Here is a 20,787-nt window from a genome sequence, read left to right as displayed (position 1 = left end):
TAAATTGACCTCAGAACATATTTTGCTATATAATAACACATTATGTCTGTAAAAAATACCTACTGGCAAAATATGTAGCACATTAAAAAAAAAGCATGAAAGATTTAATACAGAAAATTAGTATATAAATAAAACTACAAATCAATTATCAGAATTACCCTAATGCAAATGAAAAATAAGGCAGACAAATATATATATAAAACAGACCTAGCAAAAAATCTGAAAGCTAAAGCCATGGCTTTAAATAATTTCAATGAGAAAATGACAGCTTTTAAGAGAAAAACAAAACCAGTTTAATTGGAAAAAATGTGGAACAGTATTAAAAATGTGATGAAGATGTTTTTTTGAAAAATTAGCACTTAAAACAAATTAAATCAAAGCGCTGTAAGCGCTGAGGACGGTTAACCAAAAACCAAGGCAACCGTAATTATGAAAACTGTGGCAATGTTGCCTCAACATTAAACATTCATATATAGTACATTCATGTTTATCTAATGATTTATTTATTAAGGCAAATAATTTACATGTTATCAAGGTTTCAAAAGCAATGCATATATCAATGTATATTTTTTTATGGTGAGTCTGCAGTGGTACAAGTTCCCAATGATTGCAGTTGTTCTACTAGGTAGTTAACCTTGGTTTTATTTGACTGCTAGAAGTTCAAGTTGACTTAGTATGAACATGTAATAGTATGAATGGACTGGTTTCCCTGGAAAGAAAACTGAGTTTGTGTTCTATAGTACAAAAGTTATGAGACACGAATCAGACAAATGTTCACTACAACAGGGATCAAAGGTGAGGTCTGACTGACCTGCCCATAGTAAATGTAAATGATTTGTTATTTTGTCCCATACATATGAATATACAAATGTATATAATTTAGGGGTGGGGATCTCAACGGTTTTCAAGTTCTCAAACAGGTAGGGGTAGGCAGAGGATTTAGGGGGCAGGGGGCCCGCCACCCCCCTTTTTGGGAAAAAAATTGGTTGCTTATATAGGGAATCACTCAAGCGTGACTGGAGCGGGCCCCCACTTATAAAATTTCTTGATCCGCCACTGGGGGTAGGGTGACCCTAGGGACTTCCCCTACATTTCATTTTATTTGTTATAATGTCCCATACATGAATATATATGGTTTAGGGGTGGGGATCTCATTGGTTTCCAAGTTCTCAAACAGGAAGGGGTAGGGTGACCCCAGGGACTCCACCTATATTTCATTTAATTAGTTACATTGGCTCATACATGAATATATATTGTTTTGGTGTGGCGATCTCAACCGTTTCCAAGTTTTCAAACAGGAGGGTTGGGGTGACCACAGGGACTTCTCCATTATTTTATTTGATTTGTTATATTGTCCCATTGTTGAGTATATGTATGGTTTAGGGGTAAGGATCTTGACCATTTCCAAGTTCTCAAACAGAAGGGTGTACAGTGACCCCAGGGACTCCCCCTATCCTTCATTTGAATTGTTATATTGTCCCGTACATGAATATATGGTTAAGGGGTGGCGACCTCAACGGGTTTCAAATTCTCAAACAGGAGGGGGTGGGGTGACCCAAGGGACTCCCCTATATTTCATCTGATTTGTTATATTGTCCCATACATGAATATATATGGTTGAGGGGTGGGGATCTGACCATTTTTAAATTCTAAAACAGGAAGAGTGGGGTGACCCCCAACGACTTTTCCTATATTTCATTTGATTTGTCATATTGTCACAAACATGAATATATATGGTTAAGGGGTGTGGATCTCGACCGTTTCCAAGTTCTCAAACAGGAGGGGGTGGGGTAACTCCAGGGACACCCCCTATATTTTTTATTTATCATATTGTCCTATACTTGAATATATGCAGGGGCGGATTCAGGAAGGGGGGTTAAATTTGCAAAGCATGGGTTGTTCTCAGCTTAATAAAGAATATTCTGAAAATTTTACCTAAATTTTTTTTAGCCTCGCTCTGCTCGGCGAAAATTTAAGTTTGCGCCCCTCCTAACCTAAATTCATGGATCTGCCTCTCATATGTTATAGGGGAAAAGTAAAATCACAAAAATACTGAACTCAGAGGAAAAACAATTCGGAAAGTCTATAATCACATGGCAAAATCAAATAACAAAACGCATCAAAAACGAATGGGGTGGGGAGCTCGACCATTACCAAGTTATCAAACAGGAGGGGGTAGAGTGGCCCAAAGAATGCCACCTATATATCATATGATTTACTTACATTTAGGTATATATAATATAGTTGCATTATTTGTGAAAATAAAGAAAGAAACTTTCAGCTATTTTAATTGACCCTTCAAAATTGAGAAAAACAAATAACCCTTCAAATTGCAGTAATATGTTTACACTTTAAAAGCATCTCACATGCATTATCATCATTTATCACTGATTAAGAAAATTTAGACTGTGACCATGAACATGTATATTGTTAGATATACTGTTCACAGCTGTCACGTTGTATTGGATTTTTAAATTAAAATTTGTCAAAAAGTAATTTTGAGTTTCTGTATAAAATATTTTTCTACTTTTTCTTTCTTTTACATATATCTTTTGTTTACAATTCTAATGTTTATATTCATTTACCATGCATAGATTTATTTTTTCACCTGCTTTGATTTATTTTGTAATTGCTGCCAAACCCGGAATTATCCTTATCCGCTTACGGAATCGGATCCGATATTGTAAAATTTTGTCTTCACGGCCGCCATTGTAATGTGTTTACAATGTTATTTTTGTTAATCAGATACGATTTTACTCGAATTTATACAATATTTGTCGGCGATTTTCTTAAAACTGGTGACTTGCATGGAAAGTTTGCAAAGTAATTTCTTATTTTCTTTCAAGTGGAAGGTGACTATGCCGGGCATAGCTAGTGTTATGTATTAGGGTTGAATTCTGTTCGAGGTCGGGGCTATTCCAGGTAAGGGTGTAAGGTCAGACCCGTAATGCTGTTTTTGGTGTTTCTTGAGTATGAACGTGCTTATGGAGAATAAAGACGTGTTTGTAATGATGTCTTGTCTATTTATTTAGTCCCCGTAAAAGGCAAGAACATCTCATGGTGGAGGACTTCAAATGGATTAATTTGTTTTGTAAACCGCTTTTGACAATTTGTTTCAATTTTATACTGTGTAACTGAAATATTTTTGTGAATTACCACGAGGATCGATTGGCGTGCACTGAAGCGTGACATTACATGTAGACGGCAAGCACATGGTTTTTACACAGAGACAATTTTTATTTCCGTTGGTTGTTGAAATTTTTGTTCCCGAATGAGTCTTATTTCTAAAGCCGAGAAAAATCTCACCAACTTAAGTCCGAGGTTAGAAAATGTGGGAACTTTGAAAAATATACCTGTCGTTTTATCTGACAGTAAGGGAAGGTATTTAAAGGATCAGACTGTAGATAAACACCCTGAACGGAAAATTGTATGGTGGATACATCCCGGCACGACAGTACAACAGAATTTACAATGGTTGAAAGAAAAAGCTGTGAAGACATTTCAGGACTTGGGACAGATACACATTACTCTTTTTATATGGTTGGGCACCTGTGACTTAACATTCAAGACTGGTAAATATGTTTTTTTGAAATCATCTGATTTTCAAGTGGTAACAGATCTTTGCCAGGATTTTCGGGATATCTACACCTTTATACACCAGTTCCCAACAGTGCGACTTATTTTTCTTCAAGTTCCGTTTTATTCTATTTACTGGTGGAACAAGTTTCATAACCACCCTGACCCCGACCAGTTCTTAAAGAAGGACGATATTCTACATGAGCAGATATTAGAAGTGAATAAGTACATCATCACTTTAAACGAATTTTTAGGACAAAACTCACCGGATTTCAATTTGGACATTTTGGCATCCAGAAAGCGGCACTACGATCTGCAAACGAGTTATAGTACATCTTTCGCTCTGTACTTGGATGGGATTCATCCGTCACCTACACTAGCGAAGCTTTGGCTTCTCAGACTTTGTTTAAGGCTTAATAAAGATTGTAATTAAAACATTTACCTAACTGATTGGTATGTTTTTCACAGATTTTCAGTTTTGTATGTGAGAATTTATCTCGCTGCTCTTTGTATTGATACATGAACATGGTTGTATGTATAGTGGTTCAGTGTATGTGAGAATTAACTCGCTACACAAGGCATTAAACAAAGCGTAATACATCTAGACTGAAGTATACATATAAAAGCGTAATATCATTCTAGCTCGCTAGACCCACAACTGTTGATTTTTGCTCTTTATATTAAAATGGCATCTTATGAATGTGTATGTGAGAATTTACTCGCTACATGTATAGGGTAATCCTGATCGTTGGTAACATAATTTTGTAAATGACTTCAAATCAACTCTCGGCAAATTTTTTCTGATGACGAGTACGACAGTGAGGTCGAATTTGGATTGATATCAATTAAGTCGCCTGAAACCCCACTACTGCCTTTACCCGTTTCTATATCACCATTGTCCCAGTACTCTGACGATTCCCTAGAATTTGAACTTAAACAACTAAACTCTGTTCTATCAGACGAATTTTTGTCGCTAAATCAGCTTCGGGAGCCAGATATTAATTATTTACTGACTCCGTCCCCAAAACTACCTTTGAACTTTTCAGCATGTAATTCAAATCTTGCCATTTCAGTCACGATGGAAAAACTAGCAAACTGTCGGAAATTTGGCGGCTATCCCCATGAAAATGCTGCATTATTTATTGCTGAGTTTGAATCATATGCAACCCTACATAACATTTCACCACTGGATGACAACCGCATAATAGCGGCGCTTCATTTACATTTGACTGGTCCAGCATTAACCTGGTTTAATTCACTATCGTCTGAAAATAAGGCATCATGGGAAGCTATAGTACATTTGTTCACCGATAAATATGTTGATTTAGACTGGCAAAATCCTACAGTTATGCTTGATAGTGAAATCTTTGAAAACATGTCTTTATCGTCAGGCCAGTCAATTGATGATTTTTATTGCCAACTTGTGGAAAAAGCAAATACATTGAAAAAACCTGATCACGAAATTTTAGTTAAATTCATTAAAGGGTTACCCGGACAACTAGCATTTTTTGTAAGAGCCGGTCACCATAGAGACAGCCCATCGGCATTAGCAGCCGCTAAAATGGGCGAAGCTTATGGGTATAGGAAGGCTGAGCTACAAGTAGCTGCGGCAAGTAAACAGGCAAAACCTAGTGATAAACGTGACTCCGAGTTCGCCTCCTTACAGTCACAAATAGACACTCTCACTAAGGCAGTCCAAAATTTAACTACATCTAAAACTGATGAAAGTACAAAACAAAACAGACGTACCGATCGATTTGCTTATAGTCGTCAGCAGGCAACTTACCCCCCTCAGGCGACAAACAGTCGTCAGCAGGCAACCAACCCCCCTCAGGCAACCAACAGTCGTCAGCAGGCAACCTACCTCCCTCAGGCAACAAGCAATCTTTGTTTCAATTGTAATTCGCCAAATCATATTAAACGTTATTGCAACTGGAACGGACAAGGAGTTAGCAGTTCAGATATCACATGTCAGTTGTGTGACCAAATTGGTCATTCAGCGGTTAATTGTAAGAGACTTTCGGGAAACTGAACAGTCCCGGGGGACACCAGGCACGGTCTTTCGGGAGAACTGATATAGGTGCCAGATGTCGTAGTCGTTCGCCTTCTAGGTCATTTATTAACACTGTTCAACCTGAACATTTTCAAACTTCCGATGATGAAATGCAGTGTTTTACATCAAATATGGAAAGCCGGAATAAGTTTATTTATTTGCCTGTACAGATTTTGAATTTGAAAATTGCAGCCCTAGTAGATACGGGAAGCTCAATAAATGTAATTTCACAACAATTATTTAATTCAATACCTGAAACTCACAAGTCATGGGTAAATTCAACTAGTGAGAAAATTGTTTTAGCTAATAACCAATCTGTTAACATTATTGGTGTTTCACGAATTAAAATACAAATTCCACAAGGAAAACATTGGATTTTAGTACATGTATTTTCACAAACATCACATCCGTTATTATTAGGCACAGACTATTTGGTCTCTAAGAAAATAATGCTAGATTTTTCAAAGTTGACCGTATGTTCCCGTTTCTGTAAAGTGAAAAATCAAAAGCGTTTGTCAGTTTTGCCAAATTCTGAGATGATAGTATGGGGCAAAGTTCATAATGATATTTTACATGGTATGCAAGGAATATGCACGAACCATAATTATTTGTTTAAATTAGGTGTTTTGACAGCGAAATCGGTAGTTTCTGTAAATAAAGATAAACTGGTGCCTGTCAAACTGTTTAATTCTACAAGTGAAATAGTTGATATTCCAAGGGGTCAGATTGTTGCGAAATTTGAGATCCTTGACAATGACTCTGATTTAATAGCTACATGTATAGGAAATAGAGAAATTCCAGAGGTTAATAATGTACAGTTTTCGACCGAAAAGTGTGAAGATGGGGAACTTAGTGGGACAAAATTTTTCTCCTATTTTGATATTCCAAAACATTTATCCGAGTCTGAACAAGGACAATTGAAAGGGTTTTTAAAATCGCATGACAACATATTTGTAACAGATGAAAATCCTGCTTTAGGTTTTACGGACGTAGTGCAACACAAGATTATACTAAAACCGGATTTCAAGCCAAAATATCAGCGATCGTATCGCCTTACCCCAGATAAAAAACAAGTACTTCGGGATCATCTCGATCATTTGCTAAAACAAGGAATAATTTCCCCGGTTGGTGAAACCGAAGATATACCCATCACAAGTCCCATAGTGTTAGTTTCAAAAAGAGCCAAGGAGTCCCGAAATAGCCAAAATAGCGATTTCACTCAGTCTTCAAACAGTCTCTCTCAGTTCAGATTTTGTTGCGATTTTCGTTATTTAAATTCTCAGTCTCAGCAGTTTTTTTATGGACTACCAGAATTACAGGATTTAACAGAGTCTTTCTCAAACAGGACCCCGAATTTCATAACTCATATCGATTTAAGTTCAGGATTTTTTCAGATGCCTATATCTCCAGACAGCCAACGATATACCGCATTCAACACTTGTTACGGTACATATAAATTTCTCCGCCTACCAATGGGTTTAAGTTCATCGCCAGGATCATTTCAACTTTTAATGGACAAAGTGCTCCATGGGTTAACATTCAATTCATGTCTGTGTTATTTAGATGACGTTTTAATAACATCAGAAACCTTTGAGCAACACCTTAGTGATTTACATGAGGTATTTAATCGTTTACAAGCCGCTGGCCTAAAATTGGGCCCTAAGAAATGTCATTTTGCACAGAAATCTTGTTTATTTCTTGGCCACCTTATTTCTAAAGACGGTATACAACCACCGCCTGATCGAATTACAGCAGTTCAAGAATATCCGTCACCCCGATCAGTACGTGAACTTCGCCGTGCACTAGGTCTGTTGAACTGGTTCAAGAAATTTATTCCAAATTTTAGTGCTGAAATAGAACCTCTAACCAAACTTCTTCGGAAAAACGCCAAATTTCGTTGGACATCAGAACAAGAAAATGCATTTACCAAGTTGAAATCTTTATTGACAAATTCTCCGATTTTAGCATTTCCAAATTTTCATACTGAGTTTTATTTAGCAGTGGATACCAGTTCTAAAGGTATAGGATATATGTTGTACCAGTATAAGGAGACAGCTAGCGATAGTAAGGATGTCAGTGTAATTCGTTTTGGTTCTAAGTCATTAAGCAAATGGCAAAGATCGTACGGACCTACAAAATTAGAATTACTAGGGATGGTAACAGCTATTTTAGATTGTGCAATGTATTTGAGGGGTCGTAAATTTATTGTCGAGTGCGACCACCAGGCCCTTCGGCCTATATTTCAAAAACAACTTAAAGGGGCCATATATGAACGCTGGGTAGCAATATTGCAACAGTTCAATTTTGAACTACGATATAAACCGGCAAAAGATATGCAGGTTGCAGACGCTTTATCTCGGTCAACTCGATTGACAAGTTGTGAAGGTATTGATAGTCCTGATCAAGAGGACCCATTTTTTCCGTACGTTCCCGAACATGTTGGTGATATACAACTTGAAGGAAAGCGTGTTAAATTTCCGAATTTTATGGATTCTGAAAGTACTGATTTTCAAGAACACAATCTTCCGGAAGTTAACAACGTAATGCAAAGTCACGACTCCATTAGGAATTTAAAACATTTTAAGCGCAGTAAACAATTTCAAAACAAACAATTAGATTTTGGATATGACGCTGATACAGAAGATTACGATGTAGCAGATCAAAGAATTCAGTCCAAAATAAAAAGTCAGTTACCAGATTACATAAAATATCAACAATTCACGGACAAATGTGACTCTGAAGACCGTAATATAACAACAGATACAGGAAACCGTGATATACCGGAAACTTCATCTCAAAATATTGACACTGAAAATCAGTCAGAATCAGTCGATCCCAAAACAAGTGCTAAAAATCAGGATACAGAAATTTCTACGGAAAAGGAAGATCATTCAAATTTTACAACGTTAAATACCGATGGTGACGAAACCCAAACTAATCTTAGTACAGAAACGGCTACAAGTGAGAACAATACGCAAGTTAAATTCACTGATTCAATTGAAATTTTTAGACATGGTGATTTTAGTAAGGACACTTTTCAAAAACTGCAAGTGCGGGACCCATACTTTGGACCTTTTATATCATATTTTGAACAGAATAAATTACCCTCTTCACAGAAAGCTGCTAGAAAACTTCTACTTGAAACTCCAAATTATGACATGGTGGATGGATTGCTTTTTCATACTCGTACAGCAAAGTGTAAACGAACAAAACTTTTCACTTCGTATCAACTAGCGTTACCAGAGGTCGCTATTAAAACCGTTCTTCGATTGTACCATGACTCACCGTTAGGTGGACACGGTGGCATTCAACATACAGCGGACATGTTAAAAGAACATTATTATTTCCCGAAATTATTACAGAGTGTGACGGATTATGTCAGAAGTTGTCACGATTGTCAGAGCCGAAAAGTTACTCAAGTTAAAACAAAAGCAGGTATCGTCGCTTTTAAGACACCTGAAGCGCCTTTTCAGGTTTGGCAAATGGACCTATACGGACCTGTACCAGTGTCAGCAAAAGGAAACTCTTATATATTTACAGCCGTCGATGCGTTCACAAAATTTTTAGTTGCAGAGCCTATACCAAACAAAGATGCGTTGACAGTTGCGGAAGTCTTGTTTAAACTTGTATCTCAATATGGAGTTTGCGATACTCTGATCAGTGACTGTGGTTCGGAAGCCACCGCTCGAGCAATTAAGGAAGTGTGTCGATTACTGGAGATAAATCAGCAATACACACCGAGTTTTACTCACCACTGTCTTGGTTTGTGTGAAAGAACGCATAGAACGTTTGCAGAACGCATGACGCCTTACATTCAACAGGGAAAACATTGGGAGGATATGGTACCATCTATTTTATTTTCATTAAATTCAACTGCCAATGACAGTGTAAAATATTCACCTTTTGAAATTCTTTACGGCAGTCGTCCTAAATTTCCTTTGTCGGGACACGTTCGTGATTTGAATTTAGCGTCAATCCCAAAAGATTATCATGACTATCTTAAACAATTTTCCGAAAGATTAGATATTATTCGGAATGAAGTAAGGGATCACGCACTAAAGTCGCAAACAGCAATGATGGAACGCGCTAATCGAAAAGTTCATAACTTAACATTAAGACTTGGCGACTTTGTATACATGAGTAAAGACCCGACAGGTCCAGGACATAAATTTAAATTCAAATTTGCAGGACCATATGTTGTTGAAAATTGTGAAAGTCCACACTTATATACATTAAAAGACCAGACTACATCTAAAATTTTCCCGTCAATCCATATTAACAGACTAAAGCCGGCATATGTTCGCAAACCTAATCAGTGTAACTATTTCATGGATCCAGTTATTACAAATGTCAATCAGTTCACAGTAGAACACGATTTACTATCAGATGAACATTCGGAACACAGTGAGAACGATAGTCCATGCAATGATCTTGTTTCATCCGAAAATAAATTATCCAATGTCCCGGATGTAAGCACATCAGAAAATAATTTACCCGTGCGGCGTTCTAAAAGGACACACAGAAAACCCATGCGTTTCCGAGACACTAATTTTACGACACCTGAATCGTCCACAGATAGTCATATCAAAGACAATGTTAAAATCAAACGTATACTAGCTTGTAAAATAGTGAACGGAACACATAAATATTTAGTTCATCTTTGTGGCGAACCTGCACAGAACGCACGTTGGATGGATATTTCTGATCTCAACGTTAAAGCCAAAGAGATTATTAGTAAAAGGCCCCCGCCTATAATAAATTAAGTTTATTATAGCTTGGGCGTGTGGAAATTATTCCGCCGCTTACAATGAAATAAATGATCAAAGTAGCGTCTGCTCGTAACTGCATAAGCGTGTGGGATTTTCACCGCCGCTAATTCATAAGTATCCAGAGATAAAGTTTGCACAACATTTAGTAATGTAAGAAAAAGAAAAGAAAAGAATCACCAGCATCATCTCTTTTGCACCTGATATTTGTGTGAGGTTTATCTCGCCGTCATTCGTATTCTTGTATAGATGTCCAACAATTTGATAAATTTTGAACTGTTAATTGAAGCACTTTATTAATGTTAATCGTTTGTTCAAATTTATTGCATTTCATGATATTTTTGGTTGACTTGGAATAGCCCATTTTTTTTAATAAGTGTGCATAAATTCATTCAAGATTTGCATATCAGTTTTCACTATTTGCACATAACTGATTTTCATCAAATTTGTTCATGATAACGGAAATCATTTGATAGCGTGTACATTTGATACAGTAGAATGAATGTTCATGTGGAATATTGTCAGTAGCGGTGTGATAGAAATCATAAATTGCCGTTTCAAGAGGTGTTGCTTTTCTGAAACATGTTTCATTAACTATAAATACGGATCCACGAGTCTGTGAGAGAGAGTAGGGGAGTGGGGGTATGAGAGTGTGAGAGAAACAGTTATGGTGGATGAAACCTATTGTGGAAAGCTCATTTTCAATAAGAGGTAGCGGTCTCTGTTGGTTCCTTATCGATGTATAATAAACAGCTACAGTCATGACAACATTGTTTCACTTATATATATGCTATTTTACAAATAATTGTATTGTGATTTCATAACGTTATCAAATTTTACTAGAGCATATGAGTAAGATGTGAGATTGTAGAGCAAAGAGTTGAAACGTATTTCAATAAGATTTTTGCATATGGAGTCGTATTGTACTGAAGATTGTTTTTTATAAATTGATATTTACATAGTATTATGGTTTGAACTGAATTCAACCTGTGGGAAAAAATTATCCAAATTTTTGCTAAGCGGGGGGATGTTATGTATTAGGGTTGAATTCTGTTCGAGGTCGGGGCTATTCCAGGTAAGGGTGTAAGGTCAGACCCGTAATGCTGTTTTTGGTGTTTCTTGAGTATGAACGTGCTTATGGAGAATAAAGACGTGTTTGTAATGATGTCTTGTCTATTTATTTAGTCCCCGTAAAAGGCAAGAACATCTCACTAGAAACCAACTTTCCTAGTCGAAATTCCGCTTGCAAAAGTGGAAGGTCGCGGACATCGGACCACCGCTAATTTGCACACCTGCCTCCAAATTGAAAATTTCTTTTTCTAATTTGAAATTGCCGCCAACAGCATGAACAGTTGAACTTATTATATAATAGACTACTGACGTAGTTGTACTACGTATTGATGACAAACAATATCCCTACGACTTTTGCCATTTGGGAAATCTAAACTACTTGTCTTAAGACATTTTCGGCGATTAAATATTTCATACAATTGTTCTTTGACATCTTAGCTAAAAGCACAAGTCATAATGAACTACACAAGGATTCTTAATAAGCACTACTTCCTATGTGTAACTTCAAAACTTTTGGATAAATCGACGATCATTTAAGGTTTTTCTGGTCATATTTTTTGTAATCCAGAATAAAAAGTATTAAAAAAGTGTTCAATTAGTTATAGATGACATAGTAGCGAGCTAGATAAAAACAATGGCAAGTATTTCAGCATTTATTGGGTAGAACACAAATCTAGGGTGCTCGCATAATGCAGCTTAACTGCATAAAAAACAAGACTATAGTGCTTCACCTGAAGTTGTTAAATAGCAATGCACATAGGAGATATTTCCACATTTGACCTCCAGATAAGACTCAGCTTCAGATTTGACCTCCATGTAAGACTATGCATTAAATTTGATTTCCATGTGAAACTTGGCTTCAGAATTGACCTCCTCGTCAATCTTGGACAAATCTGAAGCCATCTCTGACATGGAGGTCAAATCTTTAGCCAAGTCTGACATGGAAGTCAAATCTGAAGCCTACTCTAACATGGAAGTCCAATCAGAGGCAAAGTCTGACATGGAGGTCAAATCTGAAGCAAAGTCTTACATGGAGGTCAATCATGAAGCCAAACCTAACATGGAGGTAAAATCTGAAGCCAAGTCTGACATGGTGGTCAATCATGAAGCCAAGTCTGACATGGAGGTCAATCATGAAGCCAAGTCTGAAATACAGGTTGAATCTGAAGCTGAGTCTAACATGGTTTTCAATCATGAAGCCAAGTCTGACATGGTGGTCAAAACTTTAGGCAAGTCTGACATGGAGGTCAAATCTGTAGCAAAGTCTGACATGGTGGTCAATCATGAAGCAAAGTCTAACATGGTTTTCAATCATGAAGCCAAGTCTGACATGGAGGTCAAAACTTTAGGCAAGTCTGACATGGAGGTCAAATCTGAAGCCAAGTCTAACATGGAGGTCAAATCTGAAGCCAAGTCTGACATGGAGGTCAAATCTGAAGCAAAGTCTAACATGGTGGTCAAATATGAAGCAAAGTCTTACATGGTGGTCAATCATGAAGCCAAGTCTTTCACAGAGGTAAATCATGAAGCCAAGTCTGACATGGAGGTCAAATCTGAACCAAAGTCTGACATGGAGGTCAAATCTGAAGCATAGTCTGACATGGAGGTCAATCATGAAGCCAAGTCTGACATGGAGGTCAAATCTGAACCAAAGTCTGACATGGAGGTCAAATCTGAAGCATAGTCTGACATGGAGGTCAATCATGAAGCCAAGTCTGACATGGAGGTCAAATCTGAAGCAAAGTCTGACATGGAGGTCAAACCTAAGCAAAGTCTGACATGGAAGTCAATTATGAAGCCAAGTCTGACATGGAGGTCAAATCTGAAGCAAAGTCTGACATGGAGGTCAAATCTGAAGCAAAGTCTTACATGGTGGTCAATCATAAAGCCAAGTCTGACATGGTGGTCAAAACTTAAGGCAAGTCTGCAGGCTTCAGGATTGACATCCATGTCAAACTTGGTTTCTGATTTGACATCCCTGGCTCAGCTTTTGGGGAAACATTAACCTGCTAGTCAGCAAGCTTTAAAGACAGAACTGACATGTATGCCTGGTTTTATGTACAATAGAAATGCAATATGTTTGAATAAAACTATTGTCTGTTTAATAAAATGATACTTCTCAGTTTAGTCACATGACCACATACAAAAAATACCTGACATGTCATAATTAACTTACCTCATTATAACAGCTTCCATTAAGAAGTCTAATTCTGCTTGCTCTGTAGTAAGTGCTGGTAAAGTCTGAAAAGAAGAAAGTTATAGGATTATAATGACTTAGTTTGGCTTTCAGACTATTTTGATTTGAGCGACTTATAAAGACAACAATACTTTATTGTAATAGGGTTATACTAACTCAGTTAGTTATGCAACTAATCTTTCATTATATCCTCAAAATATTGTTGTAGACATGTAATGTCACCAAACCCAATTTGCAACTACTTTGTATAAAAAGAAACTGCAATCAAATAGGTTTTATCAGAGATTTAACAATTCATCTATTTTCAATTGTAATTATGCACTTCTTTCAATATAGGTAAATTTACTGAGATACACTTAACAGCTGTCAACTCACATTATATTTAAAACATATAAAGACCTAAGAGAAAAGGTAAAATTAACAGAAACTTTTGCATGTTACATCCCAGCGCCTTTGTTCTAACAGGGGTGATCTGAGACGGATCACCCCAGTTTGTTTTCCTTTGTTATGCATGCTTTCCTTTGTTCTGTAACATTTTGGCAGGAATGTCAAATCCACTATAAAACTTATAATTAATTATACGGAAAAGACTAGCTATCAAAATTCACGTAGAAAAAATCCAGTGTATATGCTGGGATTCGAACTCAAGACCTTTGGCATATCAAACCACGACACAAAACACCACATCAGGACAACTGGATACGAAATTATCAATAATTTAACACACTTAAAGGAAGCAAGATATTTTTATAAGTGGGGCGAGTTGGCAGACCTTTAATCAGTGGGGTTTAAACCCTTTTTGTTAATAAGTGAGTTGTTAGACTGATTATTCAATTTGATTTTACACTTTTTCAAAAGTGGGGCGAGTCGGTAAACAAGAGTGGGTCGATTTTTTTATAAAGTGGCGATATAGTGTGGGCCCATTGGCCAGGGGGCGAGTTGGCATTGTTAAATATCTACTCATCGTGTTCGGGGGTCATAACGGGGTATACATCATATAGTAATATATAAAGTATATTATAATGGTTTTGTGGCGTTCTAAACTAGATTTTGTGAATTGTAAATGGTTTTTCATCTAATCTAAAACAGCTGGGATGTAAAATAGTTATCCCACTCAGACTTGGTGTCAGTGTTAGATTAACCTCTGGCCTACGGCCATCGGGGTGACTGACACACCAAGTCCGAGTGGGATAACTATTAATGAGATCTCCACAAAAAGATAACCAGATGCTCAGCAGGGCACAGCTTTATACGACCGCATAGGTTGAACCATGAACGATTGGGGCAAGTATGGACACATCATTCAAGCTGGATTCAGCTCTAAATTTGATTTGTGATTAAATAGTTGACACAGCATAGGTTTTGGACACAGAATGAATATGGTCTAATGAACTTAAAATATTTTTTTTTGTCTTTGAGCAATCACTATGCTGTTGAATATTAATCCTCTCAAAAAAATGTTTGAAGAAATTTTCTTTTTATTTATGAAATCTGAAATGAGAAAAATTACCCCCCCCCCCCCCCCCCCCCCACCATTTTTTTTTCACATCCCCCTTTCCCTTTTTTCAAAACTGATCTCAATTCAAATTTCTAATGGAGTTTGCAACAATAACTACTCATTTAAATACATCATTAAATATTAAAATGTAACAAAAAGTTCTTGTTATCACTGAATGGTAAAGAGTGTTTTAATTTATCAGTTGGTAGTAAAAGTGAATATACATTGTGCATTGTATAAAACAATGATTTAAGTTGATTCAACTACTATTCTGGACAAAGAAAGATAACTCCAATCAATTGAAAATTTCTTGCTATTGCACAATATTGTGCAATTAGATATTTTTTGCTATTGCGCAATACTGTGCAATTGAAAATATTTGCTATTGCACAATACTGTGCAATTGAAGATTTCTTGCTATTGCACAATACTGTGCAATTGAACATTTTTTGTTATTGCACAATACTGTGCAATTGAAGATTTCTTGCTATTGCTGAATACTGTGCAATTGAAAATTTCTTGCTATTGCACAATACTTAATATAATAATTTTGGATCCCGATTTGAACCAACTTGAAAACTGGGCCCATAATCAAAAATCTAAGTACATGATTAAATTCAGCATATCAAAAAAGCCAAAGAATTCAATTTTTATTAAAATCAAACTTAGTTTAATTTTGGACCCTTTGGTATTTAATGTAGACCAATTTGAAAACGGGACTAAAAATTAAGAATCTACATACACAGTTAGATTTGGCATATCAAAGAACCCCAATTATTCAATTTTTGATGAAATCAAACAAAGTTTAATTTTGGACCCCGATTTGGACCAACTTGAAAACTGGGCCAATAATAAAAAATCTAAGTACATTTTTAGATTCAGCATATCAAAGAACCCCAAGGATTCAATTTTTGTTAAAATCAAACTAAGTTTAATTTTGGACCCTTTGGACCTTAATGTAGACCAATTGGAAAACGGGACCAAAAATTAAGAATCTACATACACAGTTAGATCCGGCATATCAAAGAACCCCAATTATTCAATTTTTGATGAAATCAAACAAAGTTCAATTTTGGACCCTTTGGGCCCCTTACTCCTAAAAACCTGTTGGGACCAAAACTCTCAAAATCAAACACAACCTTCCTTTTATGGTCATAAACCTTGTGTTTAAATTTCAAAGATTTCTATTTACTTATACTAAAGTTATAGTGCGAAAACCAAGAATAATGCTTATTTGGGCCTGTTTTGGCCCCTAATTCCTAAACTGTTTGAACTAAAACTCCTAAAATCAATTCCAACCTTCCTTTTGTGGTCATAAACCTTGTGTCAAAATTTCATAGATTTCTATTTACTTAAACTAAAGTTATAGTGCGAAAACCAAGAAAATGCTTATTTGGGCCCTTTTTGGCCCCTAATTCCTAAAATTTTGGGACCAAAACTCCAAAAATCAATCCCCACCTTCCTTTTGTGGTTATAAACTTTGTGTTAAAATTTCATAGATTTCTATTCACTTTTACTAAAGTTTAGAGTGCGAAAATTAAAAGTATTATGACGACGACGACGCCGACGTGATAGCAATATATATATATATATATATATATACGACGAAAAATTAAAATTTTTGCGGTCGTATAAAAAGAAAACTTTTAAAAATGAGCAATTAAAAAATGTTTTAGAAATCCATTTCTTACAAAAATTGTTCATTCTTTTTGTGATAGGTTTGAGCTGACTCACTCAGTAGTCAGTACCATACCTTTTTTTAAATAGTTTATAGACAATGTGCCTACTATCACATATTTTTTTTAGCTACACTAATAGCTACATGATTACACAATAGCTACACTAATAGCTACATGATTACACAATTTCAAGGAGAGCTTTAATAAAATTATATGAATGTCCTGTAAACAAAACATACTTTGACTCTTGAAATCCAGAAAACATAAAATCCATAACATTGGATAAATTGTAATGGACAATTTCTGATGATCATTATAAATCAACTCTCAGATATTTCTGACCTCCATTAAAGGTCAACACAACAATATCTTTTGTCAAAACAAGTCATTTAAAGCCTATACAAGTATTTGTCAACTGATTTTTCAAGATAACCCTATTTTTCAAAAGAAATTATGTGACGTAAACAACTATCTGATAAATTAATTGAAATCAGCCAATTCATCAGAGTAACAGTGATTTCATTGCTGTGGTTCATCTTGACAGTTGCTACATTTTAATTGATATAGAGATTTGTTTAGTACAATTTCATTACTTGAACAATAAAATATCAGTGTCTAAAAAATACATGAATAGTTTATGGTTTTATATTTAGGCTTCTTGTATTGTGCTGTAGTTGGTTTAGTGCTCTCTCAATATAAAGTTTACTACAAGCTTTTTAATTAACAGAATGTAATATTGACTGCTACTCGAGATATCTTTTTCTCTATAATATTAAACATATTTTAAGACTAGGCTTATATTTGAATTAAATTTAACCACCATGTAAGAGAGATAGAATATCCTTATTTCATTACTAATGTAAGGTTTGGGTATGTCTGAACATTGCATATTTGTTTATTGTATACAAAAGCATAGATGCCAACCCCCTTTTGACACAATCAGTAACAAACTATCAAATTTTCCGTATTTTTGAAAAGTTTTCAGTAATCATTTATAAACGTGCATTTACCAATCAAAATTACTGACGAGTGGTTGCAAAGTGATGTACACTAAAATTTGTCATTTAACATGTTGTCTGTAGTATGTATTCCATTCATTAATTGTTCAGATGTTCTCGACTCAAACATTTTTGTTTTGTCAAGGAGAAGTAGAGAAAGGGAAAAAGCTACTTAATAAAATGCAAGTTTGACTCTTCGGAAGTCAATTAGTTACCCAACAATAGGTTGATAACTCCCGAGAAACCGGAAGCATTAGATTGGCATTTCCTAAATACTGGACCCGGACGGAAAAGTAATGATAAAAATCCGCGTTTTACAAAATTGAACGTCGATGATTGGGAATCCGTAACTCTTCGACTTTGACCGTAATAGCGTAGTTTATATCGCAAAATCGGAAAAACTAAGGAAAAATCGTAATAGTTGGCATCTATGCAAAAGAGGGGCAAAAGATACCAGAGGGACATTTAAAAAATAAAGCTTGTGAGGGTCAGAGGAGACTTTTAATACCAGGAAGTAGAATATCTAAACAAAATTTGACAAACTCAATGATCTTAGATTTGGAAATGCACAATAGGACACTAACTTTATGTCTGCTTAATTGGTGATCAGTTGCATTTTGAAAAATTTTATATGAATTAAACAGGATGTTTCTCAATATTATAAAAATTTGAAATTGCATTTTTGTCTAAAATTACAAAATCACAATAATAAATGCACAAAATAATTTGTGAATTTAAAGTGTACATGATGTTTTTTCAGGATAATAAATTAGCAAGGTGTTAGTTAACCTGTGAACATACAGTGAATGACCTTTATTATTAACCTGTGAACACACAGTCAATGACCTTTAATATTATAACCTGTGAACATACAGTGAATGACCTTTATTATTATTAACCTGTGAACATACAGTCAATGACCTTTATTATTAACCTGTGAACATACAGTCAATAACCTTTATTATTAACCTGTGGACATACAGTCAATAACCTTTATTATTAACCTGTGAACATACAGTCAATAACCTTTATTATTAACCTGTGAACATACAGTCAATGACCTTTATTATTAACCTGTGAACATACAGTCAATGACCTTTATTATTAACCTGTGAACATACAGTCAATGACCTTTATTATTAACCTGTGAACATAGTCAATGACCTTTATTATTAACCTGTGAACATACAGTGAATGACCTTTATTATTAACCTGTGAACATACAGTCAATGACCTTTATTATTAACCTGTGAACATACAGTCAATGACCTTTATTATTAACCTGTGAACATACAGTCAATAACCTTTATTATTAACCTGTGAACATACAGTCAATGACCTTTATTATTAACCTGTGAACATACAGTCATTGACCTTTATTATTAAAATATTTTAAACAAAAGTCTTACTAAAAGAAATGCTGAATATATCTCAGATAGAACTAATGTTGTAACTTACATAAATTTTTTAAATGGCGGAGTAGGAAATTAACATTGTGTTTAGAAATGCTGGGTTTCCTGTTGTGAACCCTGATACCTATGACCTTGATGATGAGAACCCGGATGACAAAAATCCATTGGTACGATCATAATGTAATTTTGTTTGATAAAATTCTAGCTTTTTAGTCAGATATACCAACATAGAAAATGAACCATGGAGGTAAAACGAAACCCTCATTTAACAGCTCAAACAACCCAAGGATTCTGATGGAAAACAACATGAACTCAAAAGTGAAACTGATAACTCACAAACTAATGTTTCCAAGGTCACTTTCAAGGATATGTAAAATGGTTAAAATATTATCATTTTGAATTCAAGAGACAACCTAATTCTTAAAATTTTAGAGCCATTAAATATGCAAACAATCATGATGAAAAGGCTGTGAAAACTTGTATTGTTCATGTCACAATATTTTCACACAAAACATAACATAATTTTAAATACATACATTATTATGGTATTTGTATTTATAAGATTACAATTACAACAAGATATTTTTCATGCAAATTATCTTAGATCCAAGTCATTACTTTCTGTCAAAGCGAAGACCTGAATAAACTGGCCTGTTTTCACTCCATAACAACCATATCCGACCAGTTTATACAGGTTTTACTGTATAAGGGATATTTAAGTTACTTTGTAGATAAGGCATTTAAGATGATTCCATAAACTTATCTGAATCTGTTAAAAAAGTCTCAAGAGGAAAAAGTCTCAAGAGGAAAGACTAACAACTGGCAAACAAAAATCTGCTTGTTTTCTGCTGATTGGTCAGGTTGTTGTCTCTATAAACCTCTTCAAGTCATTGCACTTGAATTAATGAAATAATTAATATATACAATTACTTTATTCTTCATTCAATGAAAAATGTTTCAAGTGTTATTACTCCTACTACATAATATGATTATCTTTCTCCTAATTGACCGGTCAAACATCTTTTACCTCCTCTTTACACTGAATGATGGACATACTGATTTTGACCTATAAGTGACCACAATTGAACTTATAGTTTATACCATAAGAAGCTAAGCACTATCATCTTTTCTATAATACATTGTAACTTTTTCAGTATTTGAGAAGGCTTCTGTTAAATAACACAGCAGTAAAGCTGATTAGCTCTGAACCCGATCAATGTATTTACCAATTAACCTTGATGTCCATTTCTTTTCTTATTGTTTATTAATAATAAACATTTCAGATATTTTATTTTATTTTTTTGTCATTTAAAGGGGCATAAGCTTCTATTTAGACCTTCATTAAAATTCTTTCTTTTTGTTTCAAGAACTAATACATGCAGAATCTTGAATTAAATATTTCATTGTAAACAGTCAGTTAGGCCCAAATTTGACATAATCAGATACAAAAAACTAGAGGCTCTAAAGAGCCTGTGTCGCTCACCTTGGTCTATGTGAATATTAAACAATGGACACAGATGGATTCATGACAAAATTG

General features: G+C 35.1%; 1 protein-coding gene across 4 annotated transcripts in view; it reads right to left on the bottom strand.

The window, feature by feature from the left end:
* LOC139517900 (leukocyte tyrosine kinase receptor-like) overlaps nucleotides 1-20,787 on the bottom strand; it is a 296,261-nt gene that overhangs the window by 30,795 nt on the left and 244,679 nt on the right. For all 4 annotated transcript variants that reach the window (XM_071309393.1, XM_071309392.1, XM_071309394.1 and 1 more), the window contains one exon: nucleotides 13,643-13,707. In XM_071309393.1, coding sequence (XP_071165494.1) covers nucleotides 13,643-13,707 — 65 coding nt within the window. The remainder of the gene's footprint in view (nucleotides 1-13,642; nucleotides 13,708-20,787) is intronic.

The sequence above is a fragment of the Mytilus edulis genome, chromosome 3, assembly GCF_963676685.1.
Source record: "Mytilus edulis chromosome 3, xbMytEdul2.2, whole genome shotgun sequence".
In the NCBI taxonomy this organism is placed as follows: Eukaryota; Metazoa; Mollusca; class Bivalvia; order Mytilida; family Mytilidae; genus Mytilus; species Mytilus edulis.
Note: the sequence above shows the minus strand (reverse complement) of the source record. Positions and strands in the feature narration are given on the sequence as shown.